The sequence below is a fragment of the Clarias gariepinus genome, chromosome 9, assembly GCF_024256425.1.
Source record: "Clarias gariepinus isolate MV-2021 ecotype Netherlands chromosome 9, CGAR_prim_01v2, whole genome shotgun sequence".
NCBI classification, from domain to species: Eukaryota; Metazoa; Chordata; class Actinopteri; order Siluriformes; family Clariidae; genus Clarias; species Clarias gariepinus.
The window spans coordinates 4,527,445-4,551,138 of NC_071108.1; the positions used below are offsets into that span (position 1 = coordinate 4,527,445).

Consider the following 23,694-nt stretch of genomic DNA (forward strand, 5'->3'; position numbering starts at 1 on the left):
TATTAGGTTTATTATTATCAAATATGATATTACTAGTATAATAAACCCTAGGCACGAGACAGCCGTCTGGACTATTAATAGAAATTCTTATATAATGTTTATTTTGTAACACATTTATTTTTCAGGGGTTTGTCATGAATATGCAAATAAACATTTATATATAATAAAAATAAATATTTTTTATAATGAAAAATTGGACGAATCTAATGATACTAATGATAAACTCTTGCAAGGACCAGACCTTACAAGCTCACTCATTGGAGTAGAGACAAGATTCAGAAAGGAACCAGCGGTAATTATGGCTGATGTGAAATCAATGTTCCATCAAGTAAAGGTGCCAGCTGATTATGTTGATTTGTTGCGGTTTCTTTGGTGGCCTGAGGGGGACTTAAGTCAAGATCCAGTTACTTTAGAATGTTAGTACACCTCTTCGGAGCGACTTCTTCTCCTAGTTGCGCAAATTTTGCTCCTAGGAAATGTGCTGAAGACCATAAAGAGCAGTTCAGCAAAGAAGCAGTGGATACAATCTTACATTCTTTTTACGTTGATGATTGTCTTGTTTCAGTTACTTCTACTGAAAAGGCAATACCTTTGTACCAGGAGCTTGTTTCCATATGTGCCAGGGGTGGCTTTTAGCTCACAAAATGGATAAGCAATAGCTGTCAAGTGCTACAGTAGATGCAATACCAGAAGATGAAAGAGCAAAGACCATAAAAGGCTTGAGCATGGATTTGGATTTTCCATCAATTGAGAAAGTGTTGGGGGTGCAGTGGTGTATTCAGTCTGATGCCTTCAAGTTCAAGATTGTAATAAAGGAAAGACCTCTGATCAGAAGAGGAATATTACTGTATTATCAGTTCCATCTCTGATCCGTTAGGAATTGTAAGTCCCGTGGTATTGTCTGCTAAGACAATCTTGCAAGAGCTATGTAAAGGAAATCTGGGATGGGATAATGTCCTTCCTGAATTGATGGCTCAAAAATGGATCATCTGGCTGCAAGAACTTCACCATCTGGTGAAAAACTTTAAACTCGCAAGATGTTTGAAACCTCCGAACTTTGGGGATGTCACTATTGCGCAGTTGCATCATTTTTCAGATGCGAGCAAAGACGGATATGGAACTGTGACATACTTGTTGGTACTGTACATAATGCACATTTACAATCACACTGTGCTTTTATTATGGGAAAATCAAGAGTGGCCCCAGCGAAGTCCATTACCATTCCTTGCATGGAGCTCATTGCTGCTACTATGGCAAGCCGTATGGATGTGTTGTAGAAGAGAGAGTTGCATCTGGAGCTGCAAGATTTTGTCTTTTGGACGGACAGTGCTTCTGGTCTCAAATATATTAAAATTGAGACTTCTCGATTTCGCATATTTGTAGCAAACCAGGTGACAGAAATCCTCAAGGCCTCACAAGCCTCACAGTGGAGATACGTACAGTAGGCTCCGCAAGCAATCCTGATGGTGTTGCCTCGAGAGGATTAACTGTAAGATCATTTCCTGAGAACAAAACATGGATATCTGATTCTGCTTTTCTTCTTTGTTCTGTAAGTGAGTGGCCTGATAATCTCATTGACCTTGAAAAATATAAAGTAAGTGACGTTAAAATCAAGATAAAGATTGTGCATAAAGATTAATTCCACACAGCTTAAAGAAGAGACATAACACGTTTGACTCATCGCTTTTCTTCTTGGTTCCGTTTGAAAATGGCAGTGGCTTGGATTTTGAGATTTAAGAATTTACTCTTGTCTTTTAGTCAGAAAAGGAAACAACTGAACTTAACTCTGTCTGATTCTGTTCTAAATGAAAAACAAGATGGTTCTTTGGAAAGAGAAATGGAGAATTTTAAAGATCAACTTGAACATCCTTACCTTTCAACAGAAGAACTAGAGACGGCTGGATTAGAAATTATTAGACTCAAAAAAAGATGTTTCCTGATGAGCTTTCTAGCCTTAAAAGAGGTGAAAGTGTAAAGAAAAGTAGCCATATCTATGGACTTTGTCCTGTTCTTGGAGATGTTTTACGAGTTGGAGGACGATTAAGTAGAGCATCAATGCCTGAAGCATCTAAACATCCAGCCATTTTGTCTAAGAATTCTCACATTGCAGACATTCTTTTGCGACATGTACACCAAGAAGTAGGACATAGTGGTCGCAATCATATGTTGTCCAAATTGAGGCAGAAATATTGGATTACTGGTGTGAGTACAGCCATAAGGAAAATCATGTCCAAGTGTATTGTTTGCCGGAAATTAAATTCACTTCCAGGATGTCAACAGATGGCAGATTTACCTTCAGAAAGAGTCATTCCAAATGACCCTCCATTCACTCGTGTTGGGGTTGATTATTTTGGACCCTTTGAGATAAAAAGCAGAAAAAGTATTGTAAAAAGGTATGGAGTAATTTTCACTTGTTTAGCCTTACGAGCAGTACATATTGAGGTGGCATCCTCTTTGGACACAGATTCCTTTATAAAGGATACTTCCTCCAGCACTGCTCGCCTCATCCCACCATCTCTCAGGGATCAAGGGCGGCATTCATCCAGGCTCTTTTCTGCACCTAGTTCTAACCTAGTTAACCCAGTGTAAGTATGTATCCAATGATGTAAACATTAATGCACTTTTTGTAAGTCGCTCTGGATAAGAGCGTCTGCCAAATACCTAAATGTAAATGTAAATGTATAAATGCACCTCGCCGTTTTGTTGCAAGACGTGGCCAGAACTCTGATCTGATAATGGAAGGAACTTTGTAGGAGCAGAGAATAAACTAAAAGTAGCAATACAGGAATGGAATCAAAGTAAGATCAATGATGTCCTTCTTCAAAAGGGAAATAAATGGACATTTAACTGGATCACATTACGAAGGAGCATGGGAAAGGTTAATCTGTACATGGCAGATTTGTTCTGGAAAAGGTGGGTTCTGGAGTACTTACAGCAACCTTAAGAGCGTTAAAAATGGGCAAGAGTGAAGCGTAATTTTAAACCAGGAGATATAGTGCTTATAGTTGATAACACAGCATCACGCAACTCTTGGCTTATGGGACGAGTAATTGAAACGTTTCCAGACAGAAGTGGATTGGTTCGTCATGTACAAGTAAAGACGAAAAGCAGCTGCCTGGAGAGACCGATAACCAAGCTCTGTCTTATACAAGAAGCAGAAGAGGGTTAACTTTACTTATTACTTGACACTTTTTTTTTTAAACTTTGACATTGACTTGTGAAGCCTGACAGAGTGAACCTGTAAAACAAACAAACAAACAAACAAAAAACAAACACTTGGACTAGTTAATGTTATGAACACCTTTCTGTTCTTTTTGAAGAATAAAGAAAATTATCAATTTGATTATTTCATGTCTATTTTGATGAATGTAATTATTATTTGATAATAATTGGGGGCTGGATTGTTGTGGACATGAAAAAGGTTAATGTGTTTTGTTTATGTCACATGTTCGTGGTGGAGAGTTACGTGAATTAAGAATACTAATCACCTGTGCCATTAGAGCCAGGTGGAGAGGGGGTGAGCAAGGACGATGTATTCTTTGTTGACTAACGTAACACAACAAAACTTGATACCATCAGTCTGTACAATAAACAAAACCAACGAAGAGAAGTTTTGCCTCACAGATGTTTTATTGTTGCGTCGCAAATGCATTCAAATGAGTTCTTGTTTTAGCCTCTCAGCGGCGTCTGGTAACTTCAGAGTATCCGCTATAACTTGTACAGTGTTTCTTCGATTTGAAATTTGACTAACAGGCTTGGTGTGTTTGTTTCAGCCATGTCTGCACCTGCTGCCCCATCAGCGCCCCCTGCTGGATTTTACGACACAGTGCCGGGGTACGAGGGAACTCTGGCCGGCGGAGGAGGTGAAATCTGTTTATTAAAAAAAAATAATAATACATACATACATACATACATACATACATACATAAATAAATAATAATAGCAATAAAAAAGTATTTATAATAATAATAATAATAATAATAGTAATAATAATAATAGCATAAGTAATATAATAATATCTAGCATTCATCCATCTAGTATCCATCGTTGACGTTTAAAGAGTTTGTAGAAATAGTTAAAAATAGTTAATAGTTACAAAATAAAGCTAACCTAGCGCTAACTTAGCTTGTTTGCCGTTTTGTATAATTATAATTTTTTATTTAATTAGTGGTCGAGATTTGTATTTAAAAAATATCCGAAAACATATTAAAAAAATACACATTGCATTTGGTGAAAAGCAAGCAGGTAATCCCGGGCTAGTTAGCTAGCTAATAATTTCATTTATTTTGCTGCCAAGTTGTAGTGGACTGAGTATTCCGCTGTGGCGACCCCTTTGCCGGGAGCAGCCGAAAGTCCAACAACAACAACTTTATCTTTTGATAATGACATCAATCAATAAGACGGCTAATTATTTCAGGAGAGATAATTAGCCGGGTTAATTATCTTTCCTGACTGGCCTTTCAGGAACTCCTTTACTGGCCTTAACCTGTGGAAATGCACTGTTTCTCCTGTAAGTTGGTGACAGAAGTAATTTTTTGATTTTTATAAATCGGGCATTCCATTCGCTGAATGTTCACGTGAACGACCGCAGTGGGATCATCATTCACGGACATACGGCCTTCTTTATACTATTTGCATCGTTCTAATGTTTAATGTGGACAAGATCGACATCACTGCACGGTGCTTGAAGTGTTCTGTAAATGTTAATCGGCTTCACGCCTTCATTCACCAGAAATTTCACCACAAGTCCCAGTTTGACTTGAACATAATCAATGAATTGGATAATTTATTTTAATCTATATAGCATTAGATTTGTGCTTGTATTCATATATGATCAGCATAGTTTTTTTCCTGTTCTGCAGTATATATGATGTTTATGAGCTGTAGGTACAATATTGTATTATATTGTGTGTTTTAGTGAACATTCTATGTTTTTTGTTTTATATTTTATTAGACAGACTCGTAAAGTCTAGCCTGTTTCTCTCTTTTTTTCTCTCTGTTTGTTTGGTGTTTTCAGGAGGGTTTCTTCCTCCCCCGATGCCCTCGGCGCCCTTGCCACCCACGGACAACCTCCCTGCTCAACGCAACTGGAAGTAAGCACCGTCTCACTCTCTTCTTAGAAACTTTTAATTTATAATAATAACAATAATTTAGTTGATTAATTAAACATACTATTTTGTTCATTAGAAACAAATTGGGGTCTTTGATAGCTTTGGTCTTAATAATCCTTATCCAGGGTTATTTTATAGGGTGTATTGTTTGTTTCTGTCTCTTTGTGTTTGTCCAGCAAGCAGTGTTTGCTAAATCATTGCCTTTTTATAACAAACCTTAATGTACCTTGCACTTCCTCAATACTGTTCTGTTGTTCCCTGTCCCAGCGTGAGCCAGTTATGGGCATGCTCTTAAATCTTTTACATTATTCACTAACGCCAAAGGCTTACTAGATAGGCGTCCTCCTCTTCTGCAGGTGTGTAAAGGAGCTTTACACAATCAAAAGAATTGTTACATTTATATAAAATGTGAATGTTTATTATTAAAAATGATAAGACTGTCCCTGATGAGCAAGCCGAGGACAACAGCGACAGTGGCAAGTAAAAACTCTCTGAGATGGTAATAGGAAGAAACCTTGAGAGGAACCAAACTCAACAGGGAACCCATCCTTATTTAGGTGATATCAGAAAGCAGGGATTGATCTGCATCATACTGTGTGAGACTGGAAGTTCAGTTTAATGGGAATATGTTTAAGTTAAAATGAAGTCCAGTTTGTTATTGGAGGCTCGGGGAGACTGTAGGAAACTCCAGTCCTGAACTATCGAGCAACTGAAGTCACAAGTCCTCAGAGAACAGCTGTCTGCATTAGCCGAGGCCAGAACCGTCTCCCGAGGAGGTTTGGATCACTGGCAGCTCAGGAGCGACATGTATAGCTCGACAGAGAGACAGGGAGGGGGAAAAAGAGGGAAAGAGATAGAGAGCAGAAGAGAAAGACAAGTAGAAAGCAGAAGGGAAGGTTAGATGGCATTTAGGTATGGTCACTGTTACACAATTTATAAAGTGAATGTATATTTAGTGCAGAGTGCAAGCAGGGACTCTGTCAGAGGTGAGAAAAGCATAAATTAGTTTTTCTTCATCATTTAGTGACAATATATTCCTTATCTTGGGAATATTTCTGAGGTGAAAGAAGGCTATCCTGGTAATGAGCTTCAAATGAAAGGCTGGAATCTACTGTATAATCACACCGAGGTCTTTCTGGAACAGAACTTAATGGAACAGAAAGGCCATATAACGTTGCCAGTGTGATAAAAAAGCTTGCTTCTAGCTGCTTGTGGTCCTATAACTAGAACTTCTGTCTTATTAGAATTAAGCTGAAGGAAGATCATTAACATCCAATCTCTTATGTCCTGCACACAAACTAAGCTGTTTTTTTTCTCATTTGGTTTTGCTGAGACATATACAGTAAATGTGTGTCATCAGCATAACAATGAAAACTTATACCATGCTTACGAATTATGTTGCCCAGAGGAAGCATGTAAAGAGAGAAAAACAGTGGGCCTAAAAATGAACCCTGTGGAACACCAAACTCCACTTGAGAACATGCAGACCATCACTACAAGCCAATATCACATCTAAAAGGAGTCCAGCGTGGGAGTCCAGCATTTTAAACGTGAGCAGACAGGCAGTTTGATCAAAAAAACCTTTTACCCTGATAGTGTCTAAGCACTAGTAAAACGCTGGGATTAGTGCATTAGTGTATTAGTGTAGCATGGGATTATATAGAGAATTAAAGGGAGTTAATGCTTTCATAACTGTGTTCTCTTGTTCTGCAAAATTAAATGTCCCGGTTTGACTTAAACGGTTCTTGTTTTAGCATTAAGGACGCGCAATTATCCGGAGTGGTTCATTAGCACTCTTATTAATTCATTTATTTATTTATTTATTTGTTTATTTACCCAGTGTTGTTGTCTGGTCTTTGTTTCCAGTATTACCTCCATCACAGAGGAAGCTGCACGTGAGGCGTTTATTAGCTACGCGTCCAGTAAATGCTGTTACAGCTCTGCGCCGGCTCGAGAAGGCGTCATCACCAACTTGGATCCCTTCAACACCTACAGGGTGAGGGAGAAAAAAAAATGTCATAGAAAATGCTGCAGGTAGTTTGTAATGAGGAGAAGTGAAGGTAGTGCTGTTCTAGTTAAAGCACTAATTATTTGAAAAGTTTTGTCGAGATAAATAATGTTTTTTTATTAAAGGTTTACAGTTACAGTGGAACCACGGATTACGAGCATAATTCGTTCCGGAAGTGGGCTCGTATTCCAAAACACTCGTAAACCAGATTTAATTTTCCCATAAGAAATAATAAAAACTTTAATTATTTGTTCTACAGCCCAAATAAGCATTAAGCCCAAATAAGATAAACGTTTCCCTTTGTGCACGCAGGCACTGTGTATGTGTGTGCGCGTGTGTGTGTGAGGCTAGAGTAGGTGGAGACTCTTGCTTTCAGCCCCTCCTGTCTCCCCCTCCTCATCTTACACATTAAAACTTTCTCCTCTCGTTTAAACACACACACATTTAGGAAAGGCTATTGTTCTCCTCTAAATTATTAAAGCTTCTTCGCTTCATTTATTGTTGCTCGCAACAGTGTAACAGCTCGTTAATTCATGCTTGTGTAATGATCAGATGGACAAACTGGTCGATGCCTGTTCTTTTATTTTCTGCATTGTCAGGTTATAGTACAAACTTTCGGGTGGATCCTGCACTTAAATCCAACTAAAAAAACTACTGGAAAACAAAACTCAGGCTCTATATCCTAGCTTACATCTCGCATTCGCATTCACACAAACCGGACTGCATTACCCACAACGCATCTCCCGCACTGCACTACACTTCCCTAAACAGAGGTCATAAATCAACGTCTCTCTCCCGCTACACTGTTTTATCTAAAAAAAAATAAAATAAAATAAATAAAAATCGCTAATGACACTCGTGTAAGCGCAAACTAACAGAATCACTGCTGTAAAGTAAAACAAACAAACAAATGACCCAGCACCTTACCTCTGAAAAGATTTGCGACAGAGTTTCTTCAGAGAGCAGAGTGTGTGTCTCTTGCCTTCATTTTGTGAATTGGGGTTTCACACACACACAGCCGGCACAGTGTCTAATTACGCTCGCGCGCGCACAAACACACACACACACACACACACACACACACACACACACACACACACACACACACACACACACATCTATTTGGAAGAAAATAGATTTTTAACCTCTATTGAGAATTTCTTTTGCCTTACTGGCGCGCACACACGTGTGTTTTAAAAAACAGTACATGCGCTGTACACACGCGGTTCCGAACACAATCTGTTTTACACACACACGTAGTTACAGTGTTATAGTAAACAGTACACGCGTGCACAGATGTTAATTATACCAATAAGAGACGAGCACTAAGACCCAAATCAAATTCAAATCAAATTCAAATTTTATTTGTCACATACACAGTCATACACAGTACGAAATGTAGTGAAATGCTTACACGACCGCCAGTGACCTTAAAAAGAGAATTAAAACTTATAGGTAATAAATATCAATAGACGAGATATGATAAAAAATTTAAATTTAAATAAAAATTTAACTAGAAAAAAATAGAACATGAAAATAGAAATATATTGTATGCCGTATATATTGTAGACCCAGCAGGGAAGACGATTCCGCAGTGAAAGAGAGAGAAAAACCGTTGGCTCAGTTGTGATCACGTGACACTCGGCGTCAAAACAAGAAGTGCATGCGTGATACATGATACTCTGTGCTTGTAAACCAAGACAATGCTCATTTTTCAAGTTAAATTTATTCAAAATCTTTGCTTATCTTGCGGAACACTCGTAAACCATGTTACTCGTAATCCGAGGTTCCACTGTAATTGAAAAGCTTGTTTAAGCAACAGGAAGAAAACAGTATCTAGCATGTAATGATTATGATTGCATTCTCTTGACTTTTCGCTTTAATCTCCTCCCGTTCCTCTTCCTCATAGTATCGCTTGGAGACTTTTGCTGAGACGAGATCTACTGAATGGAGTCAAGAACCGTATACAGGTGAAGAATAAATCCCCCCAAATACGGGAAAAACATCATTAGTGTCTGCAATGTGCCTGGTAATTCCCTCCCGCCTGAACATGCTTCATCTGAGAAATGTGGCTCAGTGGTTAGCACTGTCGCCTCGCACCTTTAATGTCCGGGTTTGATTCCCGCCTCCCACCTCCCCTGGGAGCTCCGGTTTTCTTCCACAATCCAAAGACATGCAGATTAAGCTAATTTGCGGTTCCAGATTGACCATGTGTGTACTGTATGTGTGCCTTGTGATGGATTGGCACACCGTCCAGGGTGTACCAAGTCACGTGCCCTAAGTCTCCTCAGATAGGTTCCAGGCCACTCGCAACCCTGTACACAAGATAAAGCAGTATAGATGATGAGTGAATGAGTGAGTAAAACTCCAGCTGGTGTGTGATGTGTTTTAGGTCAGCCTGTGGATGCGTTTATCCAGCCTGCTCCAGAACCGTGGGCGATCGTAGTCCAAGCACCTGATTTCTTTCAGGATCGAAAGCAGACCATCAGAGTGCCGTATACCTCCTCAGTCAAGGTAGAGAATCCAGAAAACTGAAACTTACTGATGCTTATCCTACCTTAACCTCTTCTGTCCCAAAGTCAACGTAGACACCTACCACTGTTACAAACTTATTATAAACACCGCTACAGGTATAATGGTGCAAATAAAAAACAATAATAATAATTTATTTGTATGATTCATGTGTCGATTCACATCACAGGAATCAGCATTCTATTAGTTATGCATTAAATGGAGTTGCGCAATTTATCAGGTTCAAATGTTCCCAGTGTTCTGGAAGGAAAATAGACACCTATATTTTTTCTGTTTCAAACCCCTTATAGACACCTACCACTGTCTCAGACTCGTCATAAATGCCTACCACTGTCTCGGACTCATCATAGACAATTAGAACCCTCCTAAACACATCGTAGACGCCTACCACTGTCTCAGACTCATAACTCATCATTAACACATAAATACCAGAGTTTTTTCCAGCTTATAATGTTTCAGATTTTCACCATAAAGAAGTCAATATATGTGACCTATTAGAGATAGGTATTACCAGATATTAGCAGATTGTAAATTAACCATGATTATTGCTGCATATATCATTTTATGTCTATATGATTATGTGTAGAACTGCCATGACTGTATGGGGATGGGAAAAAAGCCATGCAAGGACTGTGCCGGGTCTGGGAATGTGAGTTCAGTTTCAAATGTTACATCAGTGCATACAGTAAATATTAATTCATTCCCCATGTTATCATGCTCTTTCAGTGTTAATGATACAGTATGTCTCAATGCAATCTATTTTCAGAAAGTTTGCTGGGTTTGTAAAGGTAGCAGGAATCGCCATGGAAACGAACCCTGCTCACACTGTCACGGGCAGGGAAGAGAAAAGTAAGCTACGGAACCATTACACTTAGACAGGTTTTCCCAATGGAAACTTAACTACATATAGGTTTTTGTGTTTAACATGAGAAGAGGATGTTGATTTAATGTTGTACTTTAACCAGTTAAATAATGTTATAATAATTGTGTGTGTGTATTTGCAGCTGTGGCAGGTGCAGTGGAAATGGCTACCGTGGATGTACCCTGTGCCATGGAAAGAGACAGCTCCTCGTCTTCATTAAGCTCAAGATTGAGTGGTGAGATCTTGTTTGTAGTCGTACATTATTAAGATTACAGCTTGGGGATTTGTAGTGATTCCTGGTTTGCCAGTCTGGGCTACAAATTCTTGGAGCATTTCTGTAACTTGTAGGAGTGCTGTATGTTTCTGTAGCTAATTCCTGGTCAGATATATAATATAAATAAACAGATGTAACACCTGGGGTCCCGCCTTAAAGGGAAAACACTAAGACAACACTCCAGACAACTGAAGTTATAATATAACTGGAGTGTGAATAATTTCTGACTCACCCTTGATTTAAATATTCCTATGACTAAAGTGTGAGGTGTGGTCATGTTTTTGTTCTCCTCAGGACTACTTATAAAAACGATTTCCTGGTGGAGCAGGCGAGCGGTCTGAGGTCGGACAATTTCAGTAAGGTCTCCGGAAGGGTGATGTTCACAGATTCACAGTATATGGTAATAATAATAATAATAATAATAATGCAGCCACATTTATGCACATGGTAAAGAGACTTAACTAAACACTTTGGTGTGTGTGTTACAGCTGTATCCAGTGGCGGGTTTTCCAGACGCTTCACTGAGCCAAGCATCTCAGCGTTTAATAAGAGAACATCAATCCAAGTATATCCAGACTTCTCGCATTCTGCAGCAGGTACAGCTACTCTATAGTACCGACGTTAAAAGCACATTTTATTTGCATGATGCCTTTTAACATGTTACTGATGTGAGAATGTTTCCCACTGCAGCGTCACACCATCGAGCTGATCCCCGTCACCAAGGTGAACTACGCCTGGAAAGGGAAGTTCCACACTTACATTGTGTTTGGGAACGAGAACAGCGTGTTCACAGAGAGCTACCCGGCCACATGCTGCTGCTCTGTCATGTAATCCTATAAGTCAGCATTTTTTGAAATCAAAAACACCAAATGACACAGAATATTGATCATCTTTACACTGTTATAGTCAGTTATTCATTTTTTTATTACATATATATTATTAAGACTTATTCACATATTCTTATATTAAGACCTAAATCAAACATAAATTGGTAAAAGTCTCTGATTTGCAAGTTGACTTGGAGTTACTGTAAGAGTCGACTCATTCACAAACGGTACATTGCTGCCACCTGGCCAATCAGCTGAAAAGTGCATCCTTAGTGTAGTAGGCCATAATTAAATATCAAGACACTTCCCTTGTTTTCATTTGCACTTTCTTACTTTTTAGCTGGCGAAAATCGTTTTCACGCTGAACCAAATTTCTCGCAAAATTTCAGTTTTTAAGGTGAAAATTCCTAAAGCGGACAGGGCGTTCGTATGCCGAGCTACCACTGTATGAACTTTTTGATATGCTATTTAATACAGCGCAGGATGGTGTAGTGGATAGCACTGTCACCTTGCACCGGAGTCAAAGGTTCTATTACTACCTTGGGTCTGTGTGCTAGGCTAATCGGCGTTCCCCAATTGAATGAGTGTGAAAGCGTGTGCCATGCAATGGATTGGTATCACACACCATGTCCAAAGTCTCCTGGGGTAGGCTCCAGGCCTCCAGGCTATAAAAAATTAAGGTTCAGCATACATGTATGCAATGTGGGACGTACAGTACCCTATGGAGCCTGTCACGTCCTTTTTCTTTTTAATCATAAGCAGCTTTGTAACATTTCTAGCTAGTAATGGAAAATCTGTTGCTGAACCTTGTTTGTGAGTGACTCGGATGATTTGGATCAGCCCACTAATAGGAGTCGACCCAGACGTATCGTTGAACAAATCGGCATACATCTATTGACTAACAGTTATATCAACTAGGACTTAAAGAAAGGGCATTTAAAAACACAATAAGCTATACTTTATTAGTGGTTTTGTGTTCCTGTAGCCATGCTTCATTGCCATGTGTCCTGATGCACAAAGCATTTTTATATAATTTTATATTATGTGCCGTTTTAATGGTACATATTACATTAAATTGTACTATACAGTCTGTTAATCAGCTCTAAATACTAAACTAAAAATTGACTTCAAGACCTAAAAGTTACTCAAAACTCACACTTCTTTTTGACTAAACTGTTCATACGTTCTTTTAATATTCTTGCCAATATGCTCTACCATAAAGTGAGGGAGTTAAACTGATCACATTAATAACAAAACAGGAAAATGAACAAATTGCATTTGCATGCTGTTAAATTGTCGTGACAACTAGCAACACTAATTCTAGAAAAGGGATGAAAATGATTGTATGGCTATGAGTTATCCTTATCAGTTATTAATCATACATTATTTCTGTTATTGTGGTTTATTAGTTATTTTATTCTTGTTTAAATTTATAATGCAGAGTACATGCACGTGTCACATGGCCCTCTTAACCCAGACTTAATGATATTTAGAAGAAGCCTTAATTTGTCACATATACTGTACATTATAGCACAGCATTTGCCATCTTGTTAGGAAGCTGGGGTCAGAGTGCAGGTTAACCACAATATTCTGCCCCTGGAGGTGAGATCTAGTTAAGAATCATGCTTATTGCCCCATCAGTGTAGTCTTTTTTTTCTCAGTGGCCAAGAAGCTTAACACATTTGGATGCCAATTAATCCAAAGAGACGTACGGTTAAGATATACGATTTTCACTATCAATAGCAATCGTCCATTCAGTAACTTTTCAAATGTTCATGTAATGGCAGACTAACAGCTTTTATTATTCCTGTAATACTGTGTTTTTAACTGTTGGTGTTCTTACACAGCCAAATATGATGACTCTGTTTTCGTCATCAAAGTTTGACTTTTATTAGCACTTACAGCAGTAGACAGTAGCATTGTTCAATTCTCGATTGTGATTTGTCAAAAAAAAAAAAAAATCACATATCCACACATCTTCTGACATTTTAGACACATAAAGAAGACAGAGGCAAAACACAGCATTCTGGTTTCTCGGCAACAAAGAGAAAAAATTAAGCCATTTTAATTATATCAATTTACTGTTGATTGTACAGTAATCTTATGTCATCACACCACCTGGGCTTTAATTATTTTCCTATAACAGTTTGTCCAAAGTGATTTATTCCTTACAGTACTTACTGATTATCTACTTATGTTGTTTCTGTACAACTAATGTTTTTTTTTCATTTATGCTGTAAATTTTAGTATTACATTTATTCATTGTGTGTGCATGTACTCAGGAATATTTTGCATTTACATACTGTACCAATGAACATGAATTTATTTTTGTATTTTAATAAAAACAGCTTTGTATGCTTTTCCTTATGACAGTTCTGCATAATTGGTTCTGTCGAAGTTTATCAATGTAAAGTGTGTCAGATCTAAGAATTGAGTCATGTTCATAAATGACCAAGGACATAAAAGGACAAGACAGGACAAGATGAACAGCTTTAGGGTAAGCAGACACAGAGCATTGCTCAGGCTGAAGAACGATTTTGTCATTATGGACATGATGTTTTTCCAAAATATTTTATAATAATTTAAAACATATATATTTAACTGCACAAAGCTGGAAAGCGATAGTGGAGGCAGAGGGGGCCCCATGTTGGCAGCGGCTCCTGCATGCTCCCTCGAATTCTTTCCTTGCACTGATTGGCCAACTGGCCCTGTCCAGCATTGCAACCTACAGTGTGAGCAAGAAGCAACAAAAGATTGAGATGGTCATGCCGTGACATATGGTATAATATAATATGCCTCTGTGAGTCTGTGGGAACTGTACACAAAAGCATTTACCAACACTTGCACATCGAAACTTGGCTGGAAGATATTGTCACATTTTCTGTACAGTCACGACCTTGCTCCAGGCCATTTCCACATGTTTGGGCCATTAAAGCAGTTCCTGGGAGACTGGCGTTTTAGACTTGAGTGAGACAAACTCTTGAATGAGTGGGTGCTGTGCTTTGCGAAGTGCATCAGACATGTTTATTAAGTGCATTTCATGGACGCTTGATCAGATTGGGACCTGGACAATTTGGAGGCCACTAGTGCCCAGATGAGTCAGTGATTGTTAGAATTATTTTATATATAAAGGAGTTATTTCTACTCTCTTGCTCTCTTCCTCATAGATCTGATATTACCGTGTTAAATCTTTCCTGTTGCTATCTTCCTGTCTCCTCTTGCATCTGCTCCTTAAGGTGTGAACGCTCCCACGCTCACCTTCCCATTCTCTCTTCATGTCTCTCTCCCCCTCTCTGTCTCTCCCCCTCTGTCTCCTTCCCCCTCTCCCCCTAACTCGAGCCAACATCTTGTGATCTGTCTCTGGACGGACACCTCTCTATCTTCCTCTCCTTTGATTCTTCAGGATCTCACCAGGACATTTACAATGGTTCATGTTCTTTGTAGTAACATATGTCTATGGCACAGGCGTTTGGTCAAACATATATAAACCCCATCTTTTGCTGTTAATAAACAGAGACCTTTCTGACAGACAACGTGTGTGTGTGTGTGTTTGACTGAGTCTCTCCTGGCGCCAGAAAAGCTTACCGAAGCACAGCGGACAGACCGAGCAACTCGCCTCTCCTACTACGTAACTTTAGAAAAACTTTACAGTGATGTATAAAGGATATGAGTGATTTACATTTAGGCATTTGGCAGACGCTCTTATCCAGAGTAACTTACAAAAAGTGCTTTAAAGTTTACATCACTGGAGACATACTTACACTGGGTTAACTAGGTTAATAACTAAGTGCCATAAGTCCAACACCAACACAATTGGGAAGAGGTTTTTTTTTTTTTTTGGTTAGGGGAGGGGCGGGGAATGGGTTTAGTCCAAGTACTGGAGAAACAGATGCGCCTTGAGTCGTCGTTTAAAGATAGTCAAAGTCTCTGCTGTACGGACATCTAGAGGAAGTTTCTTCCACCACCTAGGTGCCAGAACAGAAAAGAGCCTGAATAAATGCCGCCCTCGATCCCTGAGAGATGTTGGGATGAGGTGAGCAGTGCTGGAGGATCGGAGGGAACGTGGTGCAGTGCGTGGTGTGATTAGAGCAGAGAGGTAAGTGGGTGCTGGGCCATTTTTACCTTTGTAGGCAAGCATCAGCGTTTTGAATTTGATACAGGAAGCCAGTGCATGGAGCGGAGGAGTGGGGTGGTGTGGGAGAGTGATGGCATCCTCTGTTGAGCAGTTTGGTGGTAAGCAAACTGTAATGGACCTAGTTTGTCAGGTAGTGAAGAGATGATGAAGTCCTTGATCAGCAGCTCCAAGACTAAAGTGAAGGGCAGTTGTCATTTAGTAAAGCAGAACGGAGTTTCTTTGGAACAGGAACAGTGATGGACTCCTCAAAGCATGTGAGGATTACCGATTATGATAAGAAGTGATTGAATATTTCTGTGAAAACATGTGCTAGTCTGCGCAGGCTCTGAGGACTGCTGCCTGGTTTCTTTCCAGAACACTGCTTTACCTTCTTCGCCACTTTGTATGAAGTATCTTTGTAGGAGTCAATATTACCCGATGCAAGTCCAGCGTTATAGGCAGCAGTGCATCTCTCAGATCGTCGCGGATAATTTTAACTACCCGGGGCAAAAAAAAAATCAGATTTGTGTTTTTTGCACAGTATCATCCGTTGATGTGACAGGACAATGACAGGTACTGCACTAAGGTATCTGAAGCTAGCCACTCTACCCACTGGGTTCACGTTGATCACGGGTGTCTGGTAGTTCCTCTCCTGCATTGTACTCCATTCCACTATCAGCTCCTGTGTCTTGCTACAGTTAAGGAGGAGGTTGTTCCTCTGGCACAAGTTCTCTGGATTTCCAAACTCCTACAAGTAGGCTGTGTCACTGATGTCAAAGGTCAGGCCCACCATGACAGTGTCGTCAGAAAACTTGATGATGGTGGTGGAGTTGGTCATGCAGTCAAATGTGTACAATGAGTACAGCAGGGGGCTTAGAACACAACTCTGGGGAGCTCCAGTGCTGAGGTGATGGAGGCTGAGATATGTCTGCCCATCCTTACTGCCCGTGGTCTGCCAGTTAGGAAATTGGAGATCGACTTACACAGAGATGGGCTGAGTTTCAAGTGCTCCAGCTTGGTGGTCAGTGTGGATGGAATTATGCTGTTAAACGCTGAGCTGTAGATGACAAATAGCATTTTAACATAATCCTTTTACTAGTGTCCAGGTAAGTGTTATAAATATAGTACTGTATAATTGTATATATAATTGTATAATTAAGTTGTTGAATTTATATGTGGCGGTGTGGTGAGTGTCTTTTCTCTATGTCGGGAAATTTAAACAGAAAATTCCTTTAGACCAACATTAAAAGACTGAATTACCGATTACGCCACCCAGGATTGGTTACCTGGGAAAGTTTAAGACACGCAGGTTTGAATCCCTCAGTAAGAACACAGGGACATGGATACAAAAATACAAGTTTTTATTTATAGAGGAAATTTCCAGAACACGCAATATCAAAATGACCGTTAAAACAGATTAAAACATCCCCAGCAAAGAAAAGAAATTGGAGCTGGGAGATTAACCATAGAGAGGCAGGCTAGGTACAGGACTACACTCCTTCCCGACAATAAATAACCACACGTGCACCAACCTCACACTAGTGAAAATGTAGTACCACTTCACACTTTGTAAATAAGCACGCCACTCTATAAGCAGCTAGCCTGCCTTCTCTCCATTCCCAGCTCCTAAAAGAAAAAGAAAGAAACAAATTTAATTACAAAAAAACAAACAAAACAAAAAGACAAATACAGCTGCAAAGCAACCTCCAAACTTGGACAAATAAAACTGAAGCGTTAGTCAGTGAATTACATTAAAGCAATGGCAGACAACACCAAGCAAAGCAGCACAAAACAAAATATAGAAATAGGCCAGCCCAAGGCAACAGCACAATCAAAGCAAAAAGCTGTTAAAGAAGAAAAGCAAAGCAGAAAAAGAAAACAAAAATAACTGTCACAAGGACAAAAACAAAATAAACCAAAGCAATCGACTGAAGCAAAACAGCAGTGCTGAAGCTGCAAGCCAAGTTGTAAGCGACACAAAGCCAAAGACAGGTGAGAAAAGCACGCTTGCCAGTTGATCAATTCACCTAAAATGTAAAAGGAACATTAAAGTGAAGATACAGCACATACCTGTGTGGCGGGCGCCAACGAAAATAAATCCTACCTACCACGCGATGCAGACCACATCCATCTGGCGGCCACTCCTTCAACAGATCGAAAACATAGGACAGATATACAGGTCACATCATATGCCTAAGGATCTTAAGCCTACTATACAAAGAGAAAATAAATCGGCATACCAACGATACGGTAGCATTCGTCTCCTGCAGTACACGCGCACAAATTGCGCCGCTCTTTTAGAAAGGGTAAATATACATAGACGGCAATACGCTGCTCCTCCACTGCCTCGGACACAATAAATATCCGAAAAATCGCCGGCTTTCCAAAAGAAAATCACTATTAGCGAGATGATAACATTGACAAAAAGGTATTCGGTAAAGACTACTCAAGTACTGAGTAACAGTTTCAGTTATGTCCGATTTATTTATTTTTTTAGAATAATTAAAATTAACATATCATAAAAACATACAATTAAAGTTAACATATAATCACACAAACTTTAAAAAAAAGCATTCTATACTAACCTCAAGATCCCACTAATAGCAGCATGGATTTATTCAATAAAATTTTATTTGTATAGCGCTTTTAACAATTGACATTGTCGCAAAGCAGCTTTACACAATCAAAAGAATTATTTAAGTTTGTTTGAAATGTGAATGTGTATGAATCAATATGATGATTGTTCCTAATTAGTGATGAGTCGTTCATTAACGATTAATTCTTTTTGAATGAATCTTTAACGTGACTCAGAAGAACGAAGTAATCTACTGGGCGCAAATCACCACAAAACCGCCGTAAGTTATGTACAGGAAATAAAATTTAACAATTCTTTCTCAATGACTCTTCTAGTCCGAGTCGTTTGTTTTTTTGTCACGTGACTCACATAGACGTTATGCAATGCAGTACACAGTAAAAACTTTAAACGGTTCTTAACGAATCTTAATGTGTTTATACATGTGTGTTTATACAGTAGGATGTGGGTTAAATTTGTGTTTTTCCCTTGCTCCCCTTCTGTAAGAGTCCTTAAACTAAATCGCGTGGTTATCCTGCCTACTCGCTTTCTTCCGCGTTTGGGTTTACCATCCACGCTACATTGGGCTAATCGCTAAAGCTACGTCGTCTGGTTCCCGAGGTTAGTTTATCCTGACACTTCAAGTCCCAAGTCGTTTGATCTTTCATCCCGTGGCTCCCATAGATGCTGTGCAGCCCAATAGATTCAAAAGAACAACTCAGACTAAAAGATATGAGAGGTGAGCTGCACATTCTTCTTATTATTTTTTCTTAGCTTCATTGTAATATTTTCATTACTGGAACAATAGCCAAAATTTATGTATTTAGACGTATTGAGGGTCTTCCCATCACTGTTACTAATGAGCAAGCCAAGGACGACACCGTCAGTAGCAAGGAAAAACTTCCTAAGATGGCAGTAGGAAAGAACCTTAAAAGAAACCCGAATCAACAGGTAACCCATCCTCATTTGGATGATAACGGATTCATGGGCATTCTGCAAAATTAAAGAAAGATGCAGTGAGCGTATGTAGGACAGATTCACAGGTAGGATGAATATATAGAACATGACCTGACCAGTCAGCTGCAATGACGTGGTTATTGTTATTGCGGCTGATTAGTCAAACGTAGTCATGTGATTATTCTTGCTGCGACTGATTGGTGAAACAGTCATGCAGTACCGGCTGCATGAGTAGAATAAATGGTTGGAAAAGTAATTAGTCGAGTATAGCTGAATGTACAGTAGCAAAGTAAGAGTAGCATGTCTTCTTCACAAATCTATTCAAGTAAAAGTAAAAAGTGTGGTGCAGTAAAACTACTCATAGAAGTACATTTTCCTTTTTTTTTTAAAGTTACTCAAGTAAATGTAACAGAGTACATATACACTACTTACAATAAGTTAGGGATATTGTGAGACACTTAGTGGATGTCATACATACGGTGTTTGGTTCACTTCAGACATTTTTAGGATAGGGAGGCAAGGATAGGTATTGGGGTGATAGACACACCTACATGAAAAACAACCAGAAGCGGGGCACCAGGATGGGTCAGACAGGTCCGGAGGGCAGAGGGAGTCTGGATTACTGGCAGCTCAGGAACGACATGTGTACCTCGACAGGGAGAGGGAAGGAAAGTGAGGGGGAGAGAGGGAAGAGAAAGAGCAGGAAAGAGAGCAGAAGAGAAGAGATAACAGTTAGGTCTGGTCACAGTCATATAATGTATAATGTAAATGTATATTTACTGTAGAGTGCAAGCAGAGACTCCGGCAGGACTAACTATAACAGCATAACTAAAAGGGAGAGCCAGAAGGAAACACAGACATGAGGGCTCCCTGAGATGTAAAGCAACCAATCACCTCACCGTCAAGAGTGATCAATGAGAGTGGGGAGGACAGCATCTAAACATACCAGTTCACTATAATACTCTACATCCAAAAGTCCCCCAGATCTGCTCCTTTACCTAAGGCAAATCTTATAAAAATGCTCGATTAAATAAATAGGTTTTTAGCCTGGACTTAAACACTGAGACTGTGTCTGAGTCCCGAACACTAATTGGAAGACAATTCCATAATTTTGGGGCTTTGTAAGAAAAAGCTCTGCCCCCAGCTGTAGTTTTCATAATACGCGGTACTAATAAGCAGCCTGCATCCTTTGATCGAAGTAGGCGTGGCGGATCATAAGACACTAGCAGTTCACTCAGATACTGCGGTGCAAGACCATTTAATGCTTTATATGTCAAAAGTAGTATTTTAAAATTAATGCAAAATTTCACAGGGAGCCAATAAAGTAAAGATAAGATAGGTGTGATGTGCTCGTATCTTCTGGTTCTAATGAGGACTCTCGCTGCTGCATTCTGGACTAGCTGAAGCTTGTTTATGCACCTAGTTAAACAACCAGACAGTAAGGCATTACAATAGTCCAACCTAGAGGTGATAAAACCATGAACTAGTTTTTCTGCATCGTTTAGCGACAATATATTTCATATCTTGGCAATATTTCTGACGTGAAAGAATGCTATTCTGGTAACATTATCTACATAAGCTTCAAATGAAAAGCGGAATCTATAATCACACCAAGGTCTTTTACTGTTGCACTTGATGGAACAGAAAGGCCATCTAAGGTTACAGAGTGATCTAGAATCTTACTTCCAGCTGTATGCGGTCCTATGAGTAGAACTTCTGTCCTATCTGGATTAAGCAGAAGGACGTTAATTAGCATCCAATTTCTTATGTCCTGCACACATTGCTGTATTTAACTTTAATAAGCTGGTTTATCTCGTCAGGTTTTGCTGAGACATATAACTGTATGTCGTCAGCATAACAGTGAAAACCAATACCATGCTTACGGATTATTTTGCCCAGAGGAAAGGGGAAAAAGCAGTGGGCCTAAAACTGAACCCTGTGGAACACCAAACTCCACTAGAGAACATTCAGAATAGTCACCGTTTAAGTCTACATACTGATACCGATCTGTCAAATAGGATCTGAGCCAGGAGAGGGCTGTACCCTTTATTCCTACTACATTTTCTAATCTGTGAAGAAGAATACTATGATCAATGGTGCCAAAAGCTGCACTGAGGTCGAGTAATACAAGCATGGTTACACAACCTTGATCAGAGGCCAATAGGAGGTCATTTACTACTTTAACGAGTGCTGTCTCTGTGCTGTGATGAGGCCTAAATCCTGACTGATACAGTTCATGTATGCCATTTTTATGTAGATATGAGCATTGCTGCTCCGCTACTATCTTCCAGAATCTTAGAGATAAAGAGGGGATGTTTGATATTGGCCTGTAATTGGACAGCTGACCGGGGTCAAGGTCAGGTTTCTTTATAATTGGTTTAATAACTGCTAATTTAAAAGATTTTGGAACATACCTAATGCTGAGTGAAGAATTAATTATTCTCAACAGGGGTTCTGTTATTGCTGGTACTATCTGTTTAAGAAAATGTGTCGGTACAGGATCTAATGTACAGGTTGATGAATTTGCAAAAGAGATGAGTGAAATTAGTTCATTCTCTTCAAGGGGAGTAAAGTATTCTAAGTTCCGATCTGACATGGCTAGTTTTATGCCTAATATTTGCAATTTTATTATTAAAAAAGTTCATGAAGTCCTCACTATTACACAATGTTGTTGTGGAGATTTCTGCAGTGGTCTTATTTCTGGTTAATTTGGCTACGGTATTAAATAAAAATCTAGGATTATTTTTGTTTTTTTCTATAAGAGTGGAAAGATATGTTGATCTAGCTACACTAAGAGCTTTTCTATAGTTCAGGATGCTCTTCTTTCATGCTATTTGAAATACTAACAATTTAGTTTGACGCCATTTACGTTCTAATTTCCGAGCGGTGTTTTAAGGAGCGTGTATGATTGTTATACCAGGGAGCGAGTTTCTTATCTCTAATACTTTTTCTTTCAACTGGAGCTACATTATCTAAGGTATAACGGAACGTCTAAATATTCAGTCGCCCGATCGAGTTCTGTGGGGTCAGACGGTGATCTAATCAAAGTTGGTAACTCTGGGAGATTACTAATAAAACTCTGTGTGATAGTTGATGTGTGATAGTTGATGTGAATGTACGCTTAGCGCGGCGCTGTGCGTACTTTATTACTATGAGACACTTAAATTGAGACAAGATAGTGACCTGATATAACTTCAGACAATGGACTCGTAAAAAGTTTTTTTATACGTAATCCGAAGAATTAAATCTAAAGTGTGACCTGCTTTATGAGTGGGTCCTACAACACACTGATTTACTCCTACTGAGTCCAGTATGGACATAAATGCTTTACGCACAGGGTCTTCCGGATTTTCAAAATAAATATTAAAATCTCCAGCAATTAACACTTTGTCTACAGAAACGACTAGGTTTGAGAGGAAATCTGCAAATTCACTAAGAAATTCAGAGTACGGCCCTGGAGGTCTGTAAATGACAATTAGTGGAATCGACTGAGCTGACTTAATATTTGTAGCTACACTTATGTTACTATAGAGAACTTCAAATAAATAAAATTTGTGTGCGTGTTTTTGTATAATAGTCAAATTATCATTGTGAATAACTGCCTAGAGCTGCATACTCGTCCTGTTTAATCCAGGATTCTGTTAAACATCAAATTCCTGATCCGTGATAATTTCATTAACTATAACTGCCTTAGATGCAAGAGATCTAATATTTAACAGTCCTAGCTTCAGATCAGAGGTGCCGGCTGCGCATTCAGTGTGATCTGACTTTCTGGGTCTTTCTACATTTTTGCTTAGCTCGGGGAACAGACACAGTCTCAATATGATAAACCCTGAGTGACGACTCTATACAGCTAGCAGACGGTTGGTTTAGCCTGTCTGTCTGCTCCCTGACCTGGGCTCTGGATTGTCACCGATTAACTAGGCCTCATCTGAGACTATGAGCTATACTACAGGAAATGAGAGCAGCACCTTCCCGAGTGGGATGGACACTGTCCCGCCCTAACTGGCCAGTTTTGCCCTCAAAGGTCTTCCAATTATCTATGAAGCCCACGTTAGGTTTCGGAGCACCACCTGGACATCCAGCGGTTCAGCTACCATAACCTGCTGTAGGCTATGTCGCCACGTCTCATTGTGATGGGACCAGAGCATATTACTTCATCGGACATTGCCTTCGCTTGTTTAAACAGCTCTGTAAAGTTATTCTTGCTAACCTCTGACTGACGAAGGCTTATATCATTAGCTCCAGCAGACGACTGTACCAGAACAGTATCTTCCACATTAAAAGGATGTGTGGGTGTTGTGAGGGTATTGGAGTCACATCAGCATTTTGTTTATAATGTTTAGTTAGCCATATGTACATTCAGATCAGTTGTTTCTCTCACGGGTTTGCCTTTCCTCCATGGCACGTGAAAGGGTCTATAATTTAATAATATAA

General features: G+C 39.3%; 1 protein-coding gene across 2 annotated transcripts in view; it reads left to right on the forward strand.

Moving 5' to 3' along the window:
- LOC128530693 (protein SSUH2 homolog) overlaps positions 1-23,694 on the forward strand; it is a 73,982-nt gene that overhangs the window by 5,883 nt on the left and 44,405 nt on the right. Inside the window, exons 3-13 of one of the 2 annotated variants that reach the window (XR_008361145.1) lie at positions 3,774-3,863; positions 5,018-5,093; positions 6,978-7,107; positions 9,029-9,089; positions 9,512-9,633; positions 10,238-10,300; positions 10,418-10,500; positions 10,656-10,748; positions 11,082-11,187; positions 11,276-11,383; positions 11,478-13,216. Coding sequence is in view for 1 of the 2 variants with exons in the window: in XM_053504756.1 (XP_053360731.1) it covers positions 3,774-3,863; positions 5,018-5,093; positions 6,978-7,107; positions 9,029-9,089; positions 9,512-9,633; positions 10,238-10,300; positions 10,418-10,500; positions 10,656-10,748; positions 11,082-11,187; positions 11,276-11,383; positions 11,478-11,618 (1,073 nt within the window). In the remaining variant the exon portion in view is untranslated. Of the gene's footprint in view, positions 1-3,773; positions 3,864-5,017; positions 5,094-6,977; positions 7,108-9,028; positions 9,090-9,511; positions 9,634-10,237; positions 10,301-10,417; positions 10,501-10,655; positions 10,749-11,081; positions 11,188-11,275; positions 11,384-11,477; positions 13,982-23,694 lie in introns of those variants that run through there. The other variant, XM_053504756.1, reaches the window with a different exon arrangement.